This window comes from Netta rufina (genome assembly GCF_964035555.1).
Source record: "Netta rufina genome assembly, chromosome: 20".
Classification (NCBI taxonomy): Eukaryota; Metazoa; Chordata; class Aves; order Anseriformes; family Anatidae; genus Netta; species Netta rufina.
The window spans coordinates 8,592,544-8,617,749 of record NC_140144.1 but is presented as its reverse complement, the minus strand read 5'-3'; the positions used below and the strand labels follow the sequence as shown (position 1 = coordinate 8,617,749).

At 44.4% G+C, this 25,206-nt stretch overlaps 1 protein-coding gene across 16 annotated transcripts in view; it reads right to left on the bottom strand.

Annotated features, from left to right (window-relative positions):
- The window catches only part of FNBP1 (formin binding protein 1), a 96,633-nt gene extending 72,400 nt beyond the window's left edge, over window positions 1-24,233 (bottom strand). For all 16 annotated transcript variants that reach the window (XM_084299211.1, XM_084299199.1, XM_084299208.1 and 13 more), the window contains exon 1: window positions 24,025-24,233. In XM_084299211.1, coding sequence (XP_084155337.1) covers window positions 24,025-24,048 — 24 coding nt within the window. In that variant the 5' untranslated portion in view covers window positions 24,049-24,233. The remainder of the gene's footprint in view (window positions 1-24,024) is intronic.
- Between the last annotated feature and the right edge of the window lie 973 nt (window positions 24,234-25,206).

Here is a 25,206-nt window from a genome sequence, read left to right as displayed (position 1 = left end):
AAAAAACAAAAAACAAACATGAAGTACAAACTACCAGTGCAAGAGCCTTCAAGAGAGCAGAGGGGAGCAGAAAATGAGAAAGCACTTCAGCATTTGTTGGCTCAGCCACTGCCGGCGAGAGACCACGTCCCACACAGAACTTGTCAGCTCTCGGCAGCGAAATCCTCAGCTAACGACAACTGAACAAACATCTGTGGTGATCCACGCCAGGCATTTAAAACAGTACTGGACACTGACCTTTGGCTTCGAGCAGCACAAATAAGGAGGACTAAGAGCACCAGAGAAGACAGACCGACGAGAAGGGGAGAACATCTCTTTTTGGTTTACACTGAAGTGGTGCTGTGGCTTTACCGCCTGCTTTACGTGGGTCGTGGAAGGATTACATTAGTATATCCGGTTCTCACTGATAAAACCATTTACAATCACATTTTTCCTTCTGATATCCTATTGATCCACACTTAGTTTCAATTTAACCTTTAAGTATTAAGTTCTTCCTGACCTTCCACCTTAAACAAGCATATTTCCACCTGAAATGTGTGGTAAGTGGCCCAGAAAAATCCAATCAGCTCTCCCCACCTCCATTTCCTCCTAATCTCCATCCTTAACTCATTTCCCATAAAGACCAAAAGTTTTTTTTATTCTTTTCCCTCTTCTGATGCTCCTCTGAACTTGATCTAGACAAGAAAAACGCAAACAAGATTCTGCACTGCATTTTTAGACAACTGAGTGCGCTTCAAACTTGTGGGGGAAAAAATCCCACATATCAGGAGTGGAAACATTATGGTTTATGTTGAAATATCCTATATGTTGCTAGATGAATTCACCTCCAATTGTCCAATATTAACATTAGGAATTAAGCAGCCTGCCTTCCAGCCCTGAGACGCTTTCAATTTTCAGCACTTTTGTGCCAGGTTTAATTTAGGGTTTTAAAATATTCTTGCCCCAGTACAAGAGCAGGGCCCTGTGTAAAGGGTGGTGATGGGGCATCCCTCTAATTGCTGCTGAGACCAACCACACACATCCCCACCCCAAAAAACACCTTCCACAAACTCAAGAGTGACCCCTCCTGCCAATTAAGCAGAAGTGCTGTCTCACGTGCAGGTTTCAGCCATCCCCTAACAGAAAGCTGACTGAAGACAAACAGGAGGTGCTTCAGAAAAAAGCTTCCGAGCCCACAGCCCAGGGGCCAGCACTGGAGAGAGCACAAGGAAAATCACAGTCCCACTGAGCCAGGCCTGGTCCAGGAGCACAACAAGACCTTCAGGGTGTGCAGGGAGCAGGTTGAGCTGTGCCATCTGCCATCCAGACCCACCTGCAGGAAAGCTGTGCGGGTACATCCCCACCCACCGCCACGTGGAGCTCATCGCTGTACCAGCAGAGCTTTCAACTGGCTTTTAGAGGAAGTGATTCACAACACCAGAGCACCGCAGCAGGGAACAGGGACCATGACAGCCAGCCCCAGTGCCAAACAAGACCTGGCAAAGCCTGCAAGCAGCGAGGGTGGCTCACAGAAAGGAAGCCCAGGGTGTCAGATGGGCAACAAGACACCTGCTTGGCTGCTCACTGGAGCACAGCCCGACCTTTCGCATCGTGACCCACTTTGACACCTCTTCTGGGAGCCCTGGAGGACCTGGCACACGGGTCACAGGAGGCAGCCTCCCTGCACGAGTACGGCCGCTGCTGTGGCTGCCAGGTGCCCGTGCTGAACGGCAGAGCACCAAGCTGCCAGCACGAAGCTGGGGGCACTCCTTGGGCCAAGCCACGCAGCCACAGGCAGCCCTGCCTCATTCATCCAAGCCTGTCCTGGTTCCCAGGGCTGCTACAGACTGCCTTCCCCAGCACAACCCACAGAGGACAACCCCAAAGCCTGCACCTCCACCAGCCTGGTATCAAACTAAAGCCTTCTGCCCCCCCGGCCCAATGTATCCTGCAAAGGATGTGGTAGCGCAGAGCTTGCGGTGCTGCTCGAGCGGCAGGGCAAGTAACAGGAAGGAAGGTGTGAGAGGATGTGCCATCGGAGAGAGGATGTGGTCGCTGCTGCAGCTCGCAGAAGGTGCTGCCAGAGGGGTGACAGCAGAGAGCAGTGATTAATTCTGGGGAGCGGGGCAGGACGGGAACAGCTGAAGCGGGGTGGGACAGACCCGATGAGCAACAGGCGACTCAAACAGCAACTGAGTCAGGGATACCGGGACTGGGACAGTAAGGCTGTCCTTCTGCAGGCAAGCAAAGAACAGGAAGTCTGACTTCCTTAGAACGGAGATTTTTTTGTGAAATTATGTAGGTTACGCGCCCTGGCTGGCACGTGCAGATGACCGTAAGTCCATCCAGCGTTATCTGGCATTATCCAGGCAGCGTTTCAGTTTTATTCAAATGATTACCTAAAAAGGCTGCACCGAGGCATTACAGACTCGACAGAAGTTGTCTGCTGTTACCAGTGGGAAGATGTTTCAAAGAAAAGTTGCGCAGTTCCTCTTTTAAGAGCTGTGTGCATCTCAGAGGTGTCATGGTGTCCCATTCTTGAAAAATGAATGCTACACTTTTCTTCGAATACAGAAAAGGTAAGGCTCAAAAAGCCCTGCTTGCCATGTGCAAGGATACTTTTCACAGATGACCACGCTGCAGCAGCAATTCATTTCCCTCAAATAAGTTTATACATTTTGAGGTTTGAGGCACCGCACGAGCTTGCCACAATGAGAACCATCTGTCACAAGCAGACTGCTCGGCAATGAACACTTCTTCTGCGAGCACACAGTTCTGCTTACAACACACATACAAGAAGTCCCAGAATGGGACAGAGTTTTGTTTCAAAATATAGCATAATGTGCAAATTACAACCCAGGATATAAGAAAGCTCTTAAAGATCAAAATAATAAGACCTCAACTAATGCCAGAAGCAAGGTCAGAAATAGCAGTGTTTTAGTGAAGGGCTGCATTTCAACCCTTTTTCTGTACATCTTCAGTCACTTAAACTGAAGAAAAACGTGCACATGCTGCTTCTCCTTTTGGTGGTACTAGTGCCATTCATCTGATTTATGCAGACTTAATCCCAATAGACACAGGGGCAAACAGCAGAACTGGGACCTTAAAATCCAGATAAATTTCCTCAGACTCATTAGCTAAGCAAAGCCTAAGCAGAGGCTGGTAACTACTAAAATCTTCTGGGGCCCAGAGAAACGCTGCATCTCTATCATTAGCATTAATGATACCCATGAAACTCGTTTGAAAAACAAAGAACCGAAACAAACAATGCTAACCTCTTCCTTCTGCTCATCCTGGGGGAGGAGGAATGGGACAAGGATTCAGTTTTGCTGACAGTATCCAGAGCTGCAGCCTGAAAGCTGCAACGGCCCACAGGGATTCGTCGTTCTGGTGCGTGCGCTATAAACAAGAGCTTTGAAAATGAGCAGACTCCGGCGTGTATCGCCCTGCCGCCGGGACGGCATAAATCAGGAGGAGCAGCACAGCTCCACATCGGAGCTGCCTCCCTCCGGAGCTGCAGCGTGGTAACAATGCTAAATACTTGTTGTTGTTGTTCCAGTAAGATCTTTCAGTTGACAATGTCGCAACTCCTCGCTGTTCCGCAGCACCATCCCACTTCCCTGATTTAGTACGCAGCCATTCTTTTATTCTGAAATTATTTCAACAAAAGCAGTTTTAGAACTAACTCCCAGTAAATCTGCTGGTGCCTGACTATGCCTCTGGATTAACTGTTGACTGATTTTCATCCTCTTTTTTTTCCACTGTGAATCTCTTCCTTAATAATACCAGCTGTTAAAACAAAGATCAACAAGATCTCCTGCCCACACAGTTTTCCCTTTGGGCAATTGTGTACTGATTATTAAGAGCGAACCATGCAGTGCTCCTGCTCATCACACGGGTAGCTACAATACAAAAACAAACAAGTGTGCTGATACACTTTAAAAAAAAAAAAAAAAAAAGACACACACAAAGGCAATTTTGCCCTCTTACACAAAATCACACAGTTACAATATTACAATCTCAACCACAAGAACAGTACTTCAAGTTGTAGTAGTCTGTGGTAACATATTCTGGGGAAAGAAATCAGCTTCTTTGTAAACGGACAGCACGCAGGATGCATCACATAATATGCAAGCAGCTCTGCGCATCCTCAAAGCGCATAATTTGGTTATCCAGCCTTTTCTGTTACAATCCCTGCTGTAAGCACAGAGCTGGAGTTCAGGACCAGGATCAATCCCCTTCTGTTCATTGTCTTCAAAACAGTTATATTCGGGTGGTGGTCTTATTTTTCTATATAACCACTTAAAAAAACAAACAGTGACCATGAGCCATCCAGAGAGCCCTGGATCTCTTTGTCTAAAGGTGACCCATATGGGCTACATTAAAAAGAAAGCCATGCCTGGTATTCTCAATAGCAAAACCACTGATCTTCTAATCTGCATGAAATAAATCACCTGTCAGATGTAGAATTTCAAACTGAGCATTGCCTTGGGTCTCTTTTCTATACAGTTGTTAAGCCTAAAGATTTTTTTTCCCCCCAAACAGAAGAGCCCCTACTCCTCTTTGCCACCGCCTCTGGCTGTGAAGCACTCCGAGGGGAGACTACCAAGCTCCACTGCAGGCCTGGGCCTTCTGGGATGTTTACGCTAATGTTTGGAAAAAGAGGATGTTGTAAAAGTCACTGTAATTTTGTTCAGCAGGAGGCTGCTGCCTACAGTCATTAAATGTTTTCTACATGTTTTCTTCTGTTTCAGCTGGAGCAATGGCGATATCGACAGTGAAAAACCAGCCCCCCTTAAGCGTCTGCAGCCCTTCCCTGAAGTTCAAATTAACAGTGAAAATCTCTTAAGCTAACTGTTCCCTCCTCTCTTTTCCAAATTAAATGGAACTAGCAGCTGATAAAGACTGAAGTACCCCTTTGCAGATGGGGGTTCAAAAAGCGCTTAATATCTGAAATACCGTGCCATTACAAATACAGCCCTAGATCTTTCAAGGACCACTTGAAACTCAGGACCAAACAACATTATTGCTTTGCCTTAAGCATTTCTATCTACCACTGCATTCCATTTATAACCCAGGAATTAGATCTGGCGCTTCTGCTCTGATTCAAGAAATATTTGGTTTCCAAATCAGGAGACACATACATCTAAATCAGAGGTATATGGCAGTCAGGAAATCTAACGCAATGAAGAAAATGACTTTCCCTTTTCGTAACAAAGGGGTTCTGAGCACGCAGCAATTTAAATGCCTGCAAGCACAGGCATAAAGCCACCTTAAATTTTTACACACAAAGTTGATCACTTCAAAGTTGAACAAAGTGTCCAAAAATGCATTTCATATTTCAGTACTATCCACTCCCACGGACAACAGTCAAGCAACAGTGGAAAATAATAGATGAATTCTGGAAGTAGACCAGAAACAGAAGTAAACGAGTTCAGGAGAAGGCTGTTTTCTTTGAATGCACCCACAGGAGTTTGCCACACCGTTCTTTAAACAAGCAAGAGCCAACATTTTCTACAGCTATGAAAACAGCAACCAAGCCATTTAGCTAACATCCTGATAAATATTTTCCTATTATCTATTAGGTTATCATCATCTAAAAAGTTGGGATGAGAAAACTCTTCAGAAAAGTGACTAACCCCTGCTGGATCTGCAGACACTGCAGAAGTTCACAGAGCGGGGCTTTTTGTCTTCATTTGGACACTGACATTGTTCCAGACTGAGCCCACCTGCATCAAATACCTCAACCTCTAGCTGGACCTTGAGGTACCCCTTCTCCCCTGCAGAAGATGTGATCACTCACACAGTCACAGACCTGTCCATGCAAACTCAGACATGGCCAAACCCACCCTAATGTGCCAACTGTACTGCTGACATCTTACTTGGGATCACAAACACCTGTCTGGGTGTCAGGGCATACATTGCTATCTGTAAATAACCTGACAACTTCAGTGACAGCATCTTTTCCTTTGGAGGAAGAGACCACGTATTCATTCATTCTCACACACAGTTCTGTTCTTTTTCTACAAAGCTTGTCCTCAGGTACTGTAGTACGACTCACGTTAATTATAATTTGAGCTCATGTTAAGTCAAAGATTAAATCTGAAGAAAAGTAATCACATTTCCCTTCGCCAAATAATCACTGTATGAAGCCTCTCTGAAACCACCCTGCCCTTCCCAATAGAAGCCTCTCTCAGTTCAGCAATAAGATCCCAGCAAAGCTAAATGAATGCACCAAAGTAGGTGGAATAAAGAAGGGGAAATACTGTGCAAAATGCTGACCCACCAAAAGCACACAAAGCATTTGTTCAGTAGGGAAAACGAATAATTGAATCGGAGGCAAATTACCAAACAAACATCAATTAAATTACATGCTACGATACAAAAGGAGGCTCTCCCACGCACATCTTGCCTTTGCAGAGTCAATAGCACAGCACGCACACAGCCAAGCTACAACCTTCTGTGGATTGTGGCTGAGCCATCGGAGCTACTCAGTCGAGGATGCTTGAGATTCTCCAAGAGGCACAAGTCAATTGCAAGCATCTAAAGAGGTAAATGCAACTCCATGGCACCAAAGAAACATTCATCCAACCAGTACAGAGATCACGTCACCGAGCTTTGTAAAATAGGAAGAAATAAATGTTTCCTACCCTACAAGCTTGACATTCACAAAACACACAAAACTTGAGTCTTGTAACCCCATCATCTTTCCCATCCACGTAGGAGAAGTTCCTGCCAACCTGCTCAGAGCATCTGAAACTGGTGGTAGCAGCAGCAAGGATCTGGGGGTGGCCCCATGCTAACACTGCCTACACATGAGGTGCTGCACACACAGTGCCGACACCAGGCTCGGCAACACAGCAGCGGAAAGTGGGGAACCACAGCACAGCCGGTGTGACCAGGTGGTTTGCTGCCTGTCCCACAAAGCATCGCTAATAGGGCCACGCTGTGAGCCCCGGTGGAAAAAGTTCAAGCTCAGTTTGCTAGCTAAAAGGTAAACTAAAGTTACAGGCGCTAGGAAGTAAGCAGGGCAGCAGTACTGACTGAACAAACAGCCTGGCAAAGGGGGGCAATTCAGCTCACTTGATCTTAGGTCCTTGGGTTCAGACAGAAGTGTGGGTATTTTATCACATGTGCTATACCGTGACAGCGACACCAGGGTATAGGCGTCAAGCCTTCAGAAGGCTTGAATAAGGGTGCATCATCACACCCCTAAGTATTCTTTAGGAATGTAATTTCAGTTATCTATTAATCGAGCTTTCAAGGCATAGAGAAGAAATAAAAACACTAGCCAAATTAAAACATTTAGAACTGCAGTGCAATGGAGCTTGGATGAAAAGCCACATGTCTGTCACACCAATTCCCTCGCCCCATCTTGCAGGGCTACGTGTTTGCCTAAATCTATTATCACTGAAATAAGTGTCAGCACTAAATGTTTTGGTTTGATTCAATTCTTGAACATGCAGCTGTGACAGCTTTATATTCAGTTCTGAACAGTCAATTGCTACGAGCTCACGCTCCTCAGACAGAAGTATGGCTGCAGCAGGTAACAAAACGATGCTTCACCCATCTAGGTAACTCACTGAAATGATTGGGTTAAACAGATGCTTTGATTTAGAGATTGAAAAGCTTAAAAGTAGACTTCAAAAAAGTTTAAGACTCTAAAAATCTGTTCACATCCTTCCCGTCCAAGAAGTGCCAGACAGAATAATGTTTTTGAGGGAGAAAGGGGGTATTGGTATACTACACATACTGGTTCTACCCTGCCATTTAAGCGTCAACTTGCAAGCCTAAAATGGTGCCATGGGAAGTACCCATAAAAACATCAGGTTGACTGCACCCAGTCTCATTAAAGCCACATTATTTTAGTTTACCTAAACGTAAAGACAACCATTTTGTCAACATTAATCCTAAGACTGTCTATTGAGATTAAATGCTTATTAAAACGTGCAATAATGTATCCATGGGCATTATATAAAAGCATTAATGAGCCTCATATAATAATGAGCTATACAATAAAACCTAGAGCACAAGGAAACTCCAAAACCTACTCCTACTAGGTATACTACTAGGAAAAAGTTCTTACTAACCTTGCTAAGCACAACATTTTTCAAATATAGATCTTGAAATTCTTTATAAAGCTGGTAAGGCTACAGCAAGTAGACAAGAATTTAAAACTCTTTTAAGGAGTTTAGAACCAACAAAGCTCCCGGTATTTTAGTGACACTGCAGGCTCTTGTAACACTGAAGGCATTTACAAGTGCTAGCAAATTAACATGCTGCACCAACTCATTTGGTGAACAATCTCATTCAGATCTTAAGCTGCTTGTCCTGTGTTCTGAATGTGTTAGCAGGCTGAAAAAATCTGAGGCGCCAAAGATATTTTCTGAAAGGGTGCTACAGTTTTTCAAGCATAAAGCAGCTTGCTGTACTTTGGACTGATTACTGGGACAGCGATAAAAAGCATTCCTTCCTGAAGACAAACGAAAACAAAGACCACCACATGAATAGTGACGTTATTCGTTACAGGACTAACACAAACTAGGGTTCAGTGTTATTAAAATTTTCATAATGAAAGTAATGGGAGAGCTGCTGGTCCAGTTCTGAGCCAGCAGTGCAGCACACCATATCCTACAGGAGCATTTCTTAGTGAATTATTTCCCTAAGACTGTCACAAAAAAAGCATGCTATGCACAGAGCACGTGTGGTGAAATCTTGCGAATAGAAGTACACCACCACACGATGTTGGTTTCCGCTCTTCACATGTTCTTGGAAGAGCAAGTAGAGGACTATCACAACAGAAAAATAAACAGAGGGGATGCTTACATTATAATGTGCTGGCTGTGTTGTCCTGTCATAGCAATAACAAACTAAGAAGCATCAAAAAGGACGGCAAGCGCAGTGCTGCTCTTTCTACCACTGCCGTGGGAGGAAATGAACAACTCTTTGCTCTGGTTCCAAAGTAATGGATTCCCCAACTCTGAAGTCCATCTGGCACAAACAGCACCCACAAGCTGTATACAAATCTCTTAAAGTTCGCTTCCCCATACGCCCACCATTCAAAACAAGCGGCTGATAACACAGCAGTGACGCCAAATTCCAGCAGTTCGTGCATAAAAATGCCGCAGACAGCTCAAGAGTAGGCTGGCGTCTTGCAAGAGAACCAGAAATTTAGGCCAGCTTGTAGCTACGCTCTGCCAGCAGCAGCAGAAACAACGTGACGTGCAGAATACCACGTCAGTCACTTGGGTCGCTCTCTCCTCAAGCCAGAAGGAAACTGCAGCCCACTTCCAAGGCGACTTCTGCACAGTTGGTTCTACAGCAGGAGCCTGTATGCTGGAAGGTGGCAACCAGCTCACCCCACGCGGCTGCATGGGAGGCAGAAGCCACCTTTGGAACGGCCAAGTGGGTACTCACCATGCAACAGCCTGCAAGAAGGGATAAGTGATATAAGGGATACAGCCCGTTATTTTTGAGCAGGGTCATCTAGGCATCATGCAATTACTTCTTTAAGGAGTAATTAATGCCATAAGTGAAAACATTCTGCCCTCTCTCCATCACCCCTACGCAACTTGACAAGCCTAGAGGAGGAGGCTTAAGCAGATGTTATTAAATATTGACGTTATTTGTTTTCATGCCTATTTATTTGAAGGGAATTAATTACTGTATCGGAAAAACAGTTCTTTGAAATGCAGCTATGACACATGCAGACTTCTTAGAGCATTCAATGAACACAGCCATTCTAGCAAAGTGAATCCATTTTGGGAATCTATCAGCATATTCTATTGATTTTCAATATAAAAAGATACAGAGTAAATAACCTATTTTTAATGTGTAACTTTGGCTCAGTACAGTAACTATTTACTAATTTACAACATGGTAACACATGAAAACTTTCATAATACAGGTGCAAGAAAGATTATTTTTTCCCCAAGCCAGGACAGTCATGAGGTTGGAAAGGTTTGAGCCCTGCGTACCAGGTTCCATGTCCTTAAGTGACACAGGCTGCTTCCTTCCCATCTTCCTCATCTTTAATTCATGTCACACAATCTGCAAGATAGGGCCCACTAAAATTGCTGCATGTTTGTGAATTCTTGTTTGCAAGGAATTAAGAGTTGTTAGAAGTATGCAATAAAACAAAAGCCTCTACTGTTCCTGCATAAAGTCTCCCCAGAATGATCCCACAGGATACAGAGGCAAGTTGCTCCTGGCAAGTCTCTTTCCAGTGCTCTGGAGTCTTACATTCAAAGTCAATTATTTCTATTTCTGTGATGGTTGGTATATTCCATCCATCTGTACGAGGCCTCCCTTCATCCAACATGACACTTTCTGACTCAGAACTCAAGTCTGCAAGGTTATCACACCATGCTTCTGTTGACATTTCTGGAAACATAGATTGCAAATTCTAAAGTACATGGTGACTTGAGCTAATCTTAAGAGTAATGCAAAAGGAGAGACAGAAAAAGAGTATATTTTGGTATAAATAATCTACTCCTTGAAAGGAAGGCATGTGGGAAGACAATGGAAGATAATGGGATAGTAACAAAACAACCGGTACTGCTGCAGAACATCAGCAAAGTGAAATTTTACTTTACCAGAGCTCAAGACTGAAATGTAATACAATTCTTTTCTGCTTTTACATGCAGATTTTGCAAGTGAGGATAGGAAACACACAAATGCTTTAGAAAAACATGCCTGAAATGAGACCTAAGGTTTTGAACATTGCATTGCCTTGCAAAGACATTGATGCAAACAGCGACAGATGTTCAGAGAGCAGAGTCAGCATTACTAAACTAAGCATGATGATCTAAATTTCTTATTAACCTCAAAAAAAAGCAAAGACCCATAAAGCAAACAGACACAACGTGTACATAAACAAAAAGATCAGGCCTTTAGCTCTTATCTACACTCAAGTAATTGAAATTACTCACATGAGTAAGGGCTGAAGACTATGGTCCAGTCTCTTATGTGACTTAGTTTATCAACGACTCAAAATACAAGCCATTTCTAAAGAAACAGATATGCTAATAAAGACAACCTGAGTAATGCTCTACACAAGCACAAACATAATGCAAAATGAAGCTTATCATAAGGGCTTCATATTAGAGTGACAGTAGTAGCAAAGTAAAAATAAATCCCATGAGTTTATCCTCTCCCTGAAATTAAAAGGCTGTAACTTAAGGAAAAATAATAAATTTCACAACAGATAACCCCCCCAAAAGGTATATATACTGTTCATGTCTTTGCTTTCTTGCCACCCTTATCAATTCTATTCAATTGCACTTTTCTGTCTGGCCTGAAGAAAATCACATGCCTTATCAACTTTAAGAACAGTTGTCTGAAAACACGTATCTTAATATAGTTCAGTACTTATACAACAGTAGTTAACATTATCTTGGGACAGGAAGATCAGAAAAATATTTTTTTTCTTATTGTGAATACAACATGTAGAATAAAGATCTTCCAAATCTGGACTTAAACACAAAGATCAGTTACTTACTGCATTTTAAGAACAATTTTTAAATTGATTGCTTAGTTGAAGTGGAATTCTTAGGTAAACTGAGTTACTTATCTTACAAAAAAGACAAAAATCTAGCCTCGATACAGAGGTGTTCTGTGACAGGAGGTCTACCAGTCCTGCAGTAATCTGTATCACCTCCCACTGTTAAAAACAAACACAAACACGTGCCTGCCTTCCTCCTCTTCCCCTTTCACCCACTACATTGTGTTGCCACTTCGCTGGACTGAAAAGCACACGAGCACAGAAGAAACGCCCTCATTCAAAGAAGCACAACAGGAACCTCCTGCCCAACCTTTGCCACGCGTGGATTAGACCGACTGATCTTCACACAGCAACTGGAGCTGCTGGGCACAGCTCCCTGAACGTCCCATGACTCCCCAACTATTTTATAACACAGGGACAGACCATTCGCTTGATGAACAGTTGAATCATCTAAAAATATGAGAGAGGATATTGACTTGAACCTACTAGATGTTTATCTGCCAAGCAGGGGAAGAAAGCTTGGCCTCTGAACCAGGGGAGGAGGGAGAGGAAGAGAAAGACAAATGCATACTTACCTCTTACACAGAGGATGAGGGTAAGAAAGGGAATTTCTCACAATTTGCCAAGAACATCCACTCCCTCAACAAGGACACTGAGGTCATGGAGACAGCACCTTCCACTTAACAGAGTTCAGAAGCCAGAGCTTTGGTCCAAGGGTTCACTTGAAACCGTTACTGCCCTTAGCCAAAAAACAGGAAGCGAGGAGTTTGTTTTCCCACAAATCCTAAAAGTTTAAATCCGTTTCCCAAATACTGGAGTTTTGGCTGATAAATACAAATGGGTGGGCCATGAACCAGTAGGACCAGGGAAGTTTACGTTACGGTAGGATACCTTGGCAGAGCATCTCTGAAGCTCGAGCTCAGTGGAACACAAGAGGAAGAGAGCATCCACCAGCTTCCATGGGGACTTGCCCCATATCTTCACAGGCACGATTAACAAAGAGTCACTCTAAAATAGCCCAACCTTTATGAAGTCCTCAGGCCTTTTGGATGTATTTGTTCTTTTATGGAAAGGAACCCAGTATCCTGTAAGATGGGAAGCTACTGCTTGCCTGGTTTGGCGTGCAGACTGCAGTAAAATGAGACAAAGTGGCCAAGAAAAGAGGAAGACAGAAGCAGTATCGTATGCTCTACCCCCCCCCTTTTTTTTTTTTGATTACTCATGTATACAAGTGACATTCATAATTATGAGTGTGTGTATTCAGCAAGGTTACTCACACATTACAGTTAATTCTTGCTTACGAGCACTTAATATACAGAACAAAACTCAGTCATACGATTCCATTCCTCATCCAAGTTAATGATAGGATTTCCAGAAAAGCTGAATGCAACCATGACATTTTTATCCTCAAGAGACTCGTGTAATTGTAGACTCTGTAAATACACACAAGTAAACACAATCTTGAAATGCTGCAACATTAAAATGTAATACAATATGCAAAGGTACCCACATTTTCTCTGTAGTGACTCGTAAAAAAGAGAGGTGTATTTCATGGCTTTCAGATGCTTAATTCTACTAATTTAATATGTGACCATACCTATTTTTGGAAATGATGATGGAACACAAACACAAAGGAGAGAAAACAAATTATTAATGCAATACCGTGAATAGAGCTATGTAGTTCATGTATTTTTTTTTTTTCCTTTTCTACCCTCAGAGAATCTGAGCATTAAGCACTGTACCACACAAAGAGAGTGTATTAGTCTTCTTCTTTGAGGGTAATTTGTGCCTGCAGCTTTTTTTCTTTTTGTTTGGGGCTCATTTTCTGTTTATTTTCAAAATTCTCCTCATCCCAGAAAGCCTCTCGAAGTGCATTAGGGCTTACACATTAGTCCCAGACTGTTTAATTTAGCCCTAATACCTTGAGGAAGCTTCAGGATGGATTGTTGCTATTCTGATTAAGGAATCAATCTCACCCCCTGCTGTGAAGGTTGAATGAATGCCTTGCCCCCAGAGGGAAATCAGCATTGCTCCACTGGCCAGCAGCTTCCAAACATTGCATACTCCAATGCATTATGAAGACAGAAAAACACACTTAATTCTTTCATTCTGATTTTAAAATAGGGTTCTGAATTTCCACTATTTTGACACTTAAATGAAAGAGATTGACTCTTCAAGAAATTCTAGCTTTTTACTACCCCACCAGTGTTCCCGATTTTTTTGTTCCCAGAGGTTAACCCACAACCAAACCACAAAAGATAACCGTACCAAGCCAACAACACATTCAACACTCAAGTTAACATAAACATTTGTACTTATATGCCTGAAAACCATACATATTGAAGAAAGCTTTCTGACCCTGCATGAGTGGAGTGTGCAACTTTGTCATGTTGTTAATAGCTGCAACTTTTAAGTGTTTCAAATCAACTGCTAATAACCAAGAGAAATGTTTATATTTGTATTGTTTAGCCCAGAAAATGTTTTTCTTAGCCGGAACAATTCAACACACTCCCACAAACAATATTGCCACTATTACACACCAACTTTATAGTCAAGACCAAGTATTTTCAAAGAGCAACCAAGGGTGCAGATGGAGTCTCCAAAGATCCCTAAATTAGGTGCATGTGTTTCCCAACAGCACATCTCTTGCAAAAGTCGTCTGCTTCCAACAATTATAGCTTTCCTATTTCAAGATAATTTCATGCCAATCATACTGGAGTTCTGGAAAAGGAGCTTTCAGCAATTTTGTACATAATACTGGTATTAAGATGACAGATGAGAATCAGAGCAGAAGCCACAATGGGAAAGGAGAACAGCCCACAGTCACGCAGAAGAGGAGGTGCAGAGGCGCTCTCAGCTCATATCGTGCTACACCAGGAACGGATGCATGCTTCCAGGCTGCTCTGTTGGGCTACTTCACTGCACCTCAGAAGGCTGTACACAGCCACAGAAACATTATTTTGCCTTTAAATAGCTAGGATTCAACCCTATCTCCCCCCACCTTCCAAAAATAAGGCTGTAAATCCCCAAGGCACTGATTTAAATAGGAAGCGAGTCACACATATCATGTGATACGCATTCTGATTACCTAAAGGATAGATAGGCTGGTGCATCTGCCCAGCTTGCAGTTTGGGTTTTCGGGTAAAAAGCACACAACGGTGATCTTCAAGCACACCTCGATGACTGGTGGTGGGCCGTCCTCGAGGAGGATCCCATGCAGTCTTTGGGATCATCTGATGACAGTGACATTGAGAAAAGCAGCACTGAAATTACTAACCCAGACGTGCACTTCTGAAATGCTCAGGGGTTGTGCACTCCACAGTCTGAAGGACAGCTTTGCTACACAGTCCTTCAGCTTTTACACGTTCAGAACATACACCAGAAAGCATCCTCTGTACAAGGACGTTTCACATTTCAGAGCTGTAAGGAAACACAAGCTCTTGACCAGCACACCCAAGTCTTTCCTTTTGCCCTTCTGTCTACACTTCTCCTGTAACAACACAAGCGAAATCATCTCAGACACTCAGACGGGAGAGGTGAAAAGACATTTATGTGGTGCTCTACCACAGCTCTCTCACTTTGTCCATTGCCGGCTTTCCTTTCACTAGAGCAGGATCTTACTGACACATTCTTAATGAATACCACTCCTATACGCTCCACATTTGAGAGATCAACAGCCCTCGTGAGGGCAAGAAATATTTCCCTTCCTCATTTAACTTCTGAGAAAACACACTTTCATTCACTCACTGCTACGTGCCGATCTTTTTTTTCTTTTTGCAAATACAGGATAAGTGACTTAAAGCAAAAAAAATGAACTGCTTTAACAGAAAACATGATGCAGAGTGAAAAACATTGTCTATGTGTATTTTAAAGCTATTTGCTAGACAGTTCCTCAGACCCTTCTACACAGAAAGAGTGCAGAAAATGAAAAAATGAGTGCAGGGTGAAAAAACAGCGTGCGTGCTTCTGGATAAAGCTCTCACTTGGGGATGCAGTCAAATATTCTCTCACAGTGAGTAAAGATGCAAAACGCAACCACAGAAGGCAATGTGCATACATTTAAACCAGTAAGTCAACTCTACTTAAATATTACATGGAAAAAGCCACACAAAAATTGCAACGCTACAAAGCCAAACATGCAAAAGACAGCTGCTAGGTCCCTTCACTGCTCGTCTTCCCTACGTCTCATCTAATCTTCATCCTTTGCCCCACACTTATTCCTTTCCATTACTCTTTCTCCTGATCCCATCGCATTCTTGGCTTGCGACTGCTAACGCACTGCTCTGTAATTGTGTGCACGATCTCACCTCGCTCTCCCGGCCCTACCAACCCTACTGTCCTCACACGCCCCTTATCTAAGTTGTCTCCCTGTTCCTGGTTCCCAGGCCTCCTGGTTTAAAGGCCCTATCTCCTCCTGCTGTTCCGTTTGTCCAGTTAGCTCTGGTTGTCTCAGCCTCCCAGGCTGGCAACCAGAACCTCACACGCTGCCAGTTCCAGTCACCTCTCCTCCATTCCCACTCCCACCACCCTGACATATCACCGCAATACCAGGCAAGGTTCCCAGGCAAGCAGCTCCACATTTCTGTACCCAGTTCCTACCCCGAGCTCTCCTCCCCCTTCCCCAGCACTGCAGGCTCAAGCCCGTTGCTTCCTCTCTGCCCACAGCATCTCCTCCCCCTCAGAGGAAGGTGGCAGAAGAGCCACTGCCATTTTGCTGAGCCCTCATATTGTTCCCTTGCTGCCTACCACCTAGGGCGTGTGAGCAGCCAAGGGACATTTGCCATGGGTTGGCACAGCCTTGGACCCTCCCTGCAACCACACAAAGCCCTCCGAGGCTGAAGCACCTCGCTCCCACTGCGACTGCTGAAGCCTTCAGCACTATCTCCACTGAGTACTCACAGAGTGAGATTTTTCCAAAGACTTACAAGCTTGCCTAATTTGGGCAGATTTTCTCTCAAGACCAGCAGAAGGCATATCCCTGTTCAAGAGCTATTGTTTGCCAAACTTCAAATCCTTCCTCCAATGAACGCGAGCACTGCAGCTTTCTAAAACCAAAGAGGCAGTGCACTTAGCACACGCGAGACACTGGCCCTGGTAACAAATAAATAACCCTGACTAATCTAAATAAAATAAAATAAAAAAAAAAACTGTGAGGCAGGCACATAGAAAATGACACTGAACATGCCAAGGTGGAAACAATTTTAAGCCACAGAACATAGAAAATCCTAAGAGAAAGTGTTAAATCACCTTCATGAGAAGAGCCACCAGTCTAGAACATAAGCTAAGGGAGAAAACTGTCCCAGGCAGCCCATAAGCAACTTCCCTGAGTTAACAGAATTGAGCAGTCTCCAAGAATTCAGTTGGTAAAAAAGAGTATTCGCAACATCTCTGCAAGACAAACATTCTCCTTTCACGTAGATAATACTCCTTTATCTGCATATCCACAGACTCAGTGCAATGCAAGTAAAACTTTTGAACTATAAAACGAATAATTGGTGAGAAGTGTACCTGCTGTTCACAGGGAATAAGTGTAAACTCTGCAAACTTCCCTGCCCTTCAGATACAGAGCTACCAGCAGCACCTGCCTCACCAAAAGGGTAGAATTCAAAGATTTCTTTTATTATTACTTTTTACATTTTTTTAAAGTACCAAGCAAAAGCACTTAAATACTGAACAAGAGACAGCCAAACGACATGTATTTGAGATAAGAAGCCTACATTATTTCCCCTACAACAACAACAACCACCCCCTATGGCTTTCTTTATGATTACGGGCCATGGGGATGCCTAGGTAGCTCACTGGGGATCACCCTTCTAAACCAGACATGAATTCCAGGGAGACTCCGTTTCAGAAATTTCATTCCTTCACTTGGATTTTGAAGGTGGCTGGGGGATTCCTGCTGTTCTTTTGGTTGTATTTCCAATTAGATCGAGTCTTCCCCACATAAATAAGGGACAGCATTGCAATAGGACTGCTTCTCTGCAAGCTTTACAACACACTCGGTTACTGTACTAATCAGCAAAGTAATCAACCCTGAATAATCAGCACTTCAATTCCCGCACTTTGCACTGCTCTATACTGCAGGTAATCTAGAAACCCCATCCAGACTTTTTTTTCCTCTCCCATTTTTAGATGCAAGGAGAAACATTTCACTAAGTCTATCCAGACAACAGAGGCAAAGCAATCATGTAAAAATTCCAAAGGGATCCAAATCACCCCCATCACATCTGCTTGAGAAGATGAAAACTGTCACATCCTATACATAGATGTGTGTACATAAAATACATACAGGATGGGAAAAAGTAGTGGATTTTAGAGCCAAAACTATTGCTTGCAAAGGAGAATTAAGACTTCAATATGTCAACAGACAACAGTGTTTTTCCTCTCACCAATGTAACTAGCTCATTGTTTAAACAAAGTGTGAAAAAGAAAAGTGGAATTTCCATGCGTGGAAGGAAGAGGAGATGTTTCATCTGAAAAACGTAAGGTTATGCTGAAGGGGGAAGTTATTTTAAAATATTTATATGAATGCTAAGGAAAATCAACAGAGCATTGGATTTGGATGGCTGGATTAGATTCAACACATAACCAATGTCAGCAGCACTATTTCAAACAGGATGAAAATGAGTTTCCAAAAATTCATTAGCAGGTTACCTTTCAGCAATCAACAACAAAGGCACTCATGTAAAGCGCATTATTAAGTTACAGTCCAGCAGCGGCTCCTGCTCTTCATGTGGAGCATGGCTTTTGAAATTCTGCTTTAGCAGAATGTTTCACAACATGAGTAACACTAATGAGCTGCAAGGAGTCCAGAAAAACATTGTCTCATGTTTGACTGCTTTCCCACATGGTTCAAGAAAGCGGGGGATCTCGGGCAGCCACAATACAGATGGGACAATTCTGTGACTGGGAGGGAAAAAAAGAGAGATTCTACAGTCTTGACTCATGCTGAAAGATCGTAAATCCCCCAACAGTTAACGAATAGGTAGAAAATATAAGAATAGGCCAGGGACAGAACTATAGAAGTCCTTTCTTAAAGCAAAGTAGAATTGTAAATGAAATTACTCAGACACACATTCAAGACCTAGCAACCTCTTTAGAAACCAGAATGGAATCTTTCTACTCAGCGTGCCTGGAAGCACCACGGCTGTGCGCGGAAGCCCTGAAGCACAACCCGCTTCGCTTAGACTTCTGAGAGCAGCAAGAGTTTCCCTCAACACATCATCTTCCCCAGCTACTTTTAAGATAAGGAAAAAGACTGCAGTAGCATTAATTTTAAAGAACACATACAGGCTGCAGGAGCCTGAACTACCATCCTGTGCTAGGCAAATGCACAGAGGTGTGTATTGCAGAATTAAGATACTCTCTAATGACTCAACATCTCTATAAACAATTTCTTACTCAGTAATCTACATACACAGACTGACCACTTAAAACAGACAGTGATCCACCGTGAAATAAGAGGGAGATATTCCTGTCAGATATTTTTGCTGCTTCACAATTGTCCAAATAACTATGCAGAATACTGAACTAATGAAAAACGTACTCTGCTTTGAAGTGCCCATCTCCAGCATTCTGTACACAGCTTTTACAAAGGGCCTTGGAATCAACAAGCCAAAGTTATAAATATGATGCATTTACTCCTGACCTCAATTTTTTCATGGTGGTGTGGTTTTCTTTTCCTCCTCCTTTCTTCTTCAGACTCTCACTATTTACTTTTAAGGTGCCTTACTCTGGGTCACTCTGCCTTACATATTTTTGTAGGTCAAGTTCCACCACCCTCTTTGAAATGTAAGAAAGTTTTAATGTTATTAAATGAAAACCAAATTTCTACTAAAATGCAGAGGCAAAGGGGGGCAGGGACACAGTTCTGCCTCTAGGAGTTGTCTGTATGCTGTTAAATAAGTTGTAACAACTCAACCAATTTACAATAAAATTCACTTTTCATAAAAGCACTTGCCATTACAAACTTTGTATCTTGCAAGCAATCCATCCAACCACCTTTGAAGGTTAGACCCGTTACCTTATATTAAGGAATCTCTAATAATGAATACGAAGAGAGTTAATTAGAAGTAGTCTTGCTTGCTAAATCAAGAATCTGTGCCCTTGTCCCATCAGAGATCAACGGCTTTTCCTTTCACAGAGATTGAAAGTTAACACCCCAAACCAAGAGCAATTGGGTGCGGGTGTGTGTGAGGGACCATGAGGGCAGAAGGATTTATATTTTATGCACTCAGCGAAACAAGATTTGGCAAATAAAATTAATAATCCAGTGCCTCAAACCTAGATCCAGCTCTGTAGATCCTCTTACAAGGGAGCATGCTGACAAGAACAGAGCCTTCATTTAAAATCACATTTGACTCCAGCGCCCAGGAAACAGCACTTTGTAATGGCATCAAGGTCAAAGCCACCTAGATTCTTCAGACAGATTCAGAAGGTGACTCACCACTAAATGCAGCACCTATACATTATAAATACTGTTAAAGAACAATACTGCATTCAAGAAAGTTGAAGAAATTGAAGACTACAGCTGTTTAAACACTAATTCTGCTGATGAATTAGATATGCAGGTACTGAAGGAGGAAACAATTTATCAGTTACAGGTAGGAAGCAGGCCTTAAGTTCTCAAAGGCACACCTACGTTTTGCTTTCTGGCTACAAGGAATAATTAGCAGAACATGGTCTACAAGAATCCACTTGTCTTCATTCTGTAAATTAAGAAATTGTTATTGCCAGAAAAATCATTTCCTAAATCATAAAAACGTTAGAGACAATTCACATTTATAAACAGAATGAACTCTATACAACTAAAATAACTCCCAACGAGATGTATTTATTTCATACTGAAGCACATTGAACACTGCAAACAAAAGGCCCAGTCCCCAAAGTATCAGTCATGCGAGGAGTTGGCCAACAGAGCCCCTTGCGTAAAGGCAGCAAATTAAGTCCTTTGCAAATAGACTGCTCACCTTCTTGCAGGTTGAAAGGACATTGACAGCTGTTAGCAGACACCCAGCCACACAAAGGTCAACGAAAACTTGGATTAAATCATATTCTCACCACTTAATCTTTTTTTTTTTTTTTTTTGAACTTTACATTGGGGGGGTGGAATCAAACCCAGGGTGTCTGCACCTCTGAAACACTCAGAGCAAATAGATGAATCTTCCCACATTGAATCCCTTTGCTGCCTGCACTTGCCATGCTGTGAGACAGTGTTTGGAAACACCAGAGGTTTTCCTGGACCACTTAACCACAAATTTACACGTAGCTCCCCCAAACTACACACTGTACCGAAACTTATCATCAAGAGAGTTCATTCCCTTCAATACACCAAGCGCGCAGCCACAGCCTTTCCCACTCAAAAGACAAGGACCGAAGGGCTGAGGTCGGTTTTAGTGCCGTTTGCTGTGTAATTCCTACCACTTGCTTCCAGGGCTCCATCCCACAGCAAAGGCCGCTGGTGGGAAGTCGCTGAGAACACAGCAGCATTTCACTAGCTGAGGCAGAGCAGCTGGACACGACACACTGGTAAGCATGTTCTTCCTCATTACCCAAGAGAGGGGAAGGATGAGACATCTCAGTGTGCTTTACAGCCTCTCTCTCTCAAAGCCTAGTTAACCAAAGTCCCACATCGGGTCTCTGTGCTGGTACACAATCTCTAATTACCACTTAATGCTAGCGTAAGTATTTAGAAAACAGTGGGAATGTGAAAGACCAAACACAAAGCAAGTTCTGGGATCTCCTACCTGCCAGCCCTACCAGCTACTCTTGAACCAGGGTGGAAAACAAAATGTTTCAGCCCGGTGACGACAATGTTGCCCTTCACCCACCACTTCCCGACTCCCAGTGTTTGGGGTGCAGACAGACTTCTGTACTGAGAGCACGGCACAGCCACTGCCACCCCACGGGGCACCCCGCACACGGGGACCTCCGTCAGTTACATGAGGCCTTCAGGTTTTGCTCCGTCACACCGGATTGCTCGGAGGCCCCAGCTGATCTCATTATCCCGAGTGTTTAACCTCACAGTGGATGCAGACGATGCCCTACTACCTTTAATAGTTCTGCTCTGCTGGCTTTGGGTCCCTGTATGCTCACAGGGCCAAGCCTAAAATGAAACCAGAAGTCTAGATTTGAGTGAAATAGCCACAGAACTTTGCAATAGGATTTGCAGCCTAGAGGAACCAGACACCCTCCCAAAGTGCAAGGCTAAAAATCTGTCTTGGGAACGACGTCCGTGTTACTGAAGGGGTTTTATTGCTTCTGAGGCACACGGCTTTCTGCAAGCAGCTTTTTTCCCCCAGTAACGCAGAGAAATCCTACCAAATCCATGCACATTAACATGCTACTTGCTCTTAAGAGTGACCTTGATTTTGCTTCTCCTTTGTTACATGAAAGGGGTAAACCCTGAACACGTGCCCACTCTGGTAGTTCTGCTCATCTGAGATATAAACTGCAAGCAACCACCACTGGTCTTCCAGCAGATTTTCATTTTCTAAACTACAATTGGAAACACTTCTTACCTCCTCAGCTTCCAGTCCATCAAATGGTTGCAGCAAACCATATCCCAGTCACACCCTAAAGCAGGCATTTGACATTTACAGCACCTGTTTGTATGCCCATTCCCTGACTACCTAAAACAAATACTAAGTTTTAAGGTAAACAGAAATTTAATTTTGTTTGAAAACCACCGGGCTCAACAAAGGCAGCGGTGTATATCAAATACAGCTTGGTTGTGAGGTTCCCTTCCCAGTGAAAGATGGATATGGCGAGGGTAATCAGTGTTTTGGCCTAGATACCCAGAGCACTGGAAACCGGTGAGTTTTCAAAGCCCTGCCCAATTGAAAACACAGCAAGTCCTGCCAACCCAGTACCAAGAATCATTTAATCTGGTTGCTCAATTATTTCCCTCAGTAAACCACTACACTTCTCAAAGCACATCGAAAACATGGAAAATAACACTTTGATGCTGCTAAAGACAGAATTTCACCAACAAAATTCTGGGAAAAAGAAGCTGTTACAAAGACATGCCTGCATACACACCTGCAAAGATTACCATGAACAGAAAGGACTATTTATAAGCACTTCTCTGCTTGTTCACATACAGAAACCTCTCGGTATCGCTTGCACTCTTTAAGAATACAAGAATAGCTACTAAATCCATCTTGAAAACTCAAAATTTATTTTTCTGTGTCAAAACTGTTACGCTGGCTCATTACTTTAATTCCATTCAAACTGTTTAATCTCCCCCAAAGCATCCAAGATGCAGAAGGCAACTGCAGGTTTTCCCATCACCGTGCCCATGCAGCAGAGCTGTTTAAATACTGATCAATCACAGTAGCATCGTTCCAGCATTTCATCAGTACACATCACCTCTTACTCCGGAATACACAAGCATACCACAGCCACCCCTCAGCGAGCATTTGCCCCCTAATTTACTATCTAGATCTAACCAGATCTAGCTGTATCATGACCACAATGTCACGGCAAGATGAGATGCTCACCGAACAGAGCAGTAACGCATCCCGGAAGGATGGCATTCAGCACGTATAGAAGAACCATTCCTCCACGGAGATGGTTTTAAAGCTTTGATGTGCTTACATCTGAACTTACACCGATTGCCAGGCACAAGGAGACGAACACAGGAGCAAAACGCTGCAGCGCCCTGCAATCCAGATGACGCCCCAGCACTCATTTATGACTCCTCGTTGCAAACAGCGTTCCCGTGCCCCCCAAGAAGCCCACCCCAAGGAGCCCCCAGAGCCTGGAAGGCTGCTCACCCGCCTGCTGCCCACCGCCACAGCCCTCGCTACCAGGCTTTGCTCCCGGCTCCCCCCTCACGCTGCCAAACATGGCTGCATCGCCTCCTCTTTGTGGCTGGCTCTGCCTTTCCCCTTCGCCTTCTCAAACTTCTCCTACCTGCCTCCCCTGGTTTGTCTCCAAGTGGGGCCCACTGAAGATTCCCACTGGCCTTATACTCGCCTTTACCAGCTCCGCTTTTCCCAGTGGGGGCTTGGCGTGAACCAGAGGCGTTACACTTCCCACTTCTTCAACCAAGGAGCCTCTGAGCCCCAGCCGTGCCTACTCACACCCCTGAGGCAACCCCTACAGCCCCCATAGCCCCCCACATCCCCTATACACCCCCTCACCCCCACCCCACCACCCCCTCCCCACACCAGCCCCTCAGCTACCACCCCCTCCCTAGCCCCCCTCTCACCGTACCCCACACAAACCTCTACCTGAGATCCCTCCTACCCCAAATACCGCATTCTGGTGAGGGCTGCAGCTGCTTTTTCACTTATTTTTCCACACGCTCCTCACCCCACAGGGATCTCCCCACACGAGAAAAGTTTCCACGAAGGGGTTTGGGGGGGGGGGAAACGAGCCCCCCACCACAACCCCCTTCATCCCCTTACCCCTCCCCACAACCCCCTTCATCCCCTTACCCCTCACCCTAATCTTTTTACACCCCTCACCCCTCAGAAGAGCCCCGGGGGCCGCATTTTCCCCTCAGCACGGACCGTTACAGCCCCCCCCTCACTCACCCACAGCTCCGTGCCCCAGCTCATGGCTCCGCTGAGGTAAAAGGGGGGCCGCCGGGGGTCTCGGCGCCCACTTCTTTAGGTTTCCTCCCTTCTGCCTTTTCCCTCTCTGTCCTCCCTCAGGGCTCTCGGTGCCCTCGGCGGAGGCGAGGAGCGGGCAGGGCCGGGCGCTGCTTCACCGCCGCTCCCGCCTCATCGCGCCGCAAAATGGCCCGGGCGGAGCGGGGCGGGGAGGGGAGGGGGGGGGGGGGGGGGCGGAGGAGGGAGGGAGGGAGGGAGGCGGGAGGGGGGCGCTTGACAGCTCGGCCGCACTGCGCAGGCGCGGCCGGGTGGGTGTGTGGGGAGGGGGGAAGATGCGCGCACCGCGCATGCGCACAGGCTGCGCGCCCCCGTGGCTGAGGGGGGCGGCGGGGACGCGCTCCCCCCCTCCTCAAGTGCCTCAGCGCCTCTTTCCTCACTCACCCCCCTTGTGTTATTTTTATTATTTGCGTTTAGGCGTTATTTCTGTTTGTGTGATTGGGATGCGGGCATCCCCCCCCACGTCGAGTAAAGCAGTCCCTTCACGCAGGTTCTGCCCAAATCCAGCCCCACACCCCAAACCGACCCAAATCCACAAATATTAAGTCCGCCATCTGCCACCAGTGTGCTCAGCAGGCGAGCACAAAAATAATCAAATTATCTGCTTTCGCATAAACGCGGGTTGTTGTAGCAATTATGCTGGCCTTGCAGAAAACGGCTCATTTCCTCGCCGGAGAAATAAGATTTATTTTGTGCTCGTCTTCCTTTGTAACAACATTTGTTTGAGCTGTGCCACACATAATCGGATTTTACATTTTTTGCTTTTCAGCTCTGAGAGATGTAAACAGAGCTTTAGATTGCTGTTTTATATTTATTGCTGCATCCGTTCATCAAAGATTTCCAGAGTGGGTAAAGAAGGGAAGCACGTCTGTTCACCTGAGAGGAAAGGTGTCTGCTTACTAGGGCTAGGATCTTTTGATGAAGGAGATAAAAATTGACCAGCTGCTGCAGGTTTTATCTCCTTTAGATCAGCGCACTTCTCCTTTCACTAGCTGGCACTTGGATATTAACTTACATCAGAAAGAATAAGAAAATAATTTAAGTGATTCCAACGTTTAGAACAACAATGAAGACAAGTTTTATGCATATAATGGAACTGCATTTATA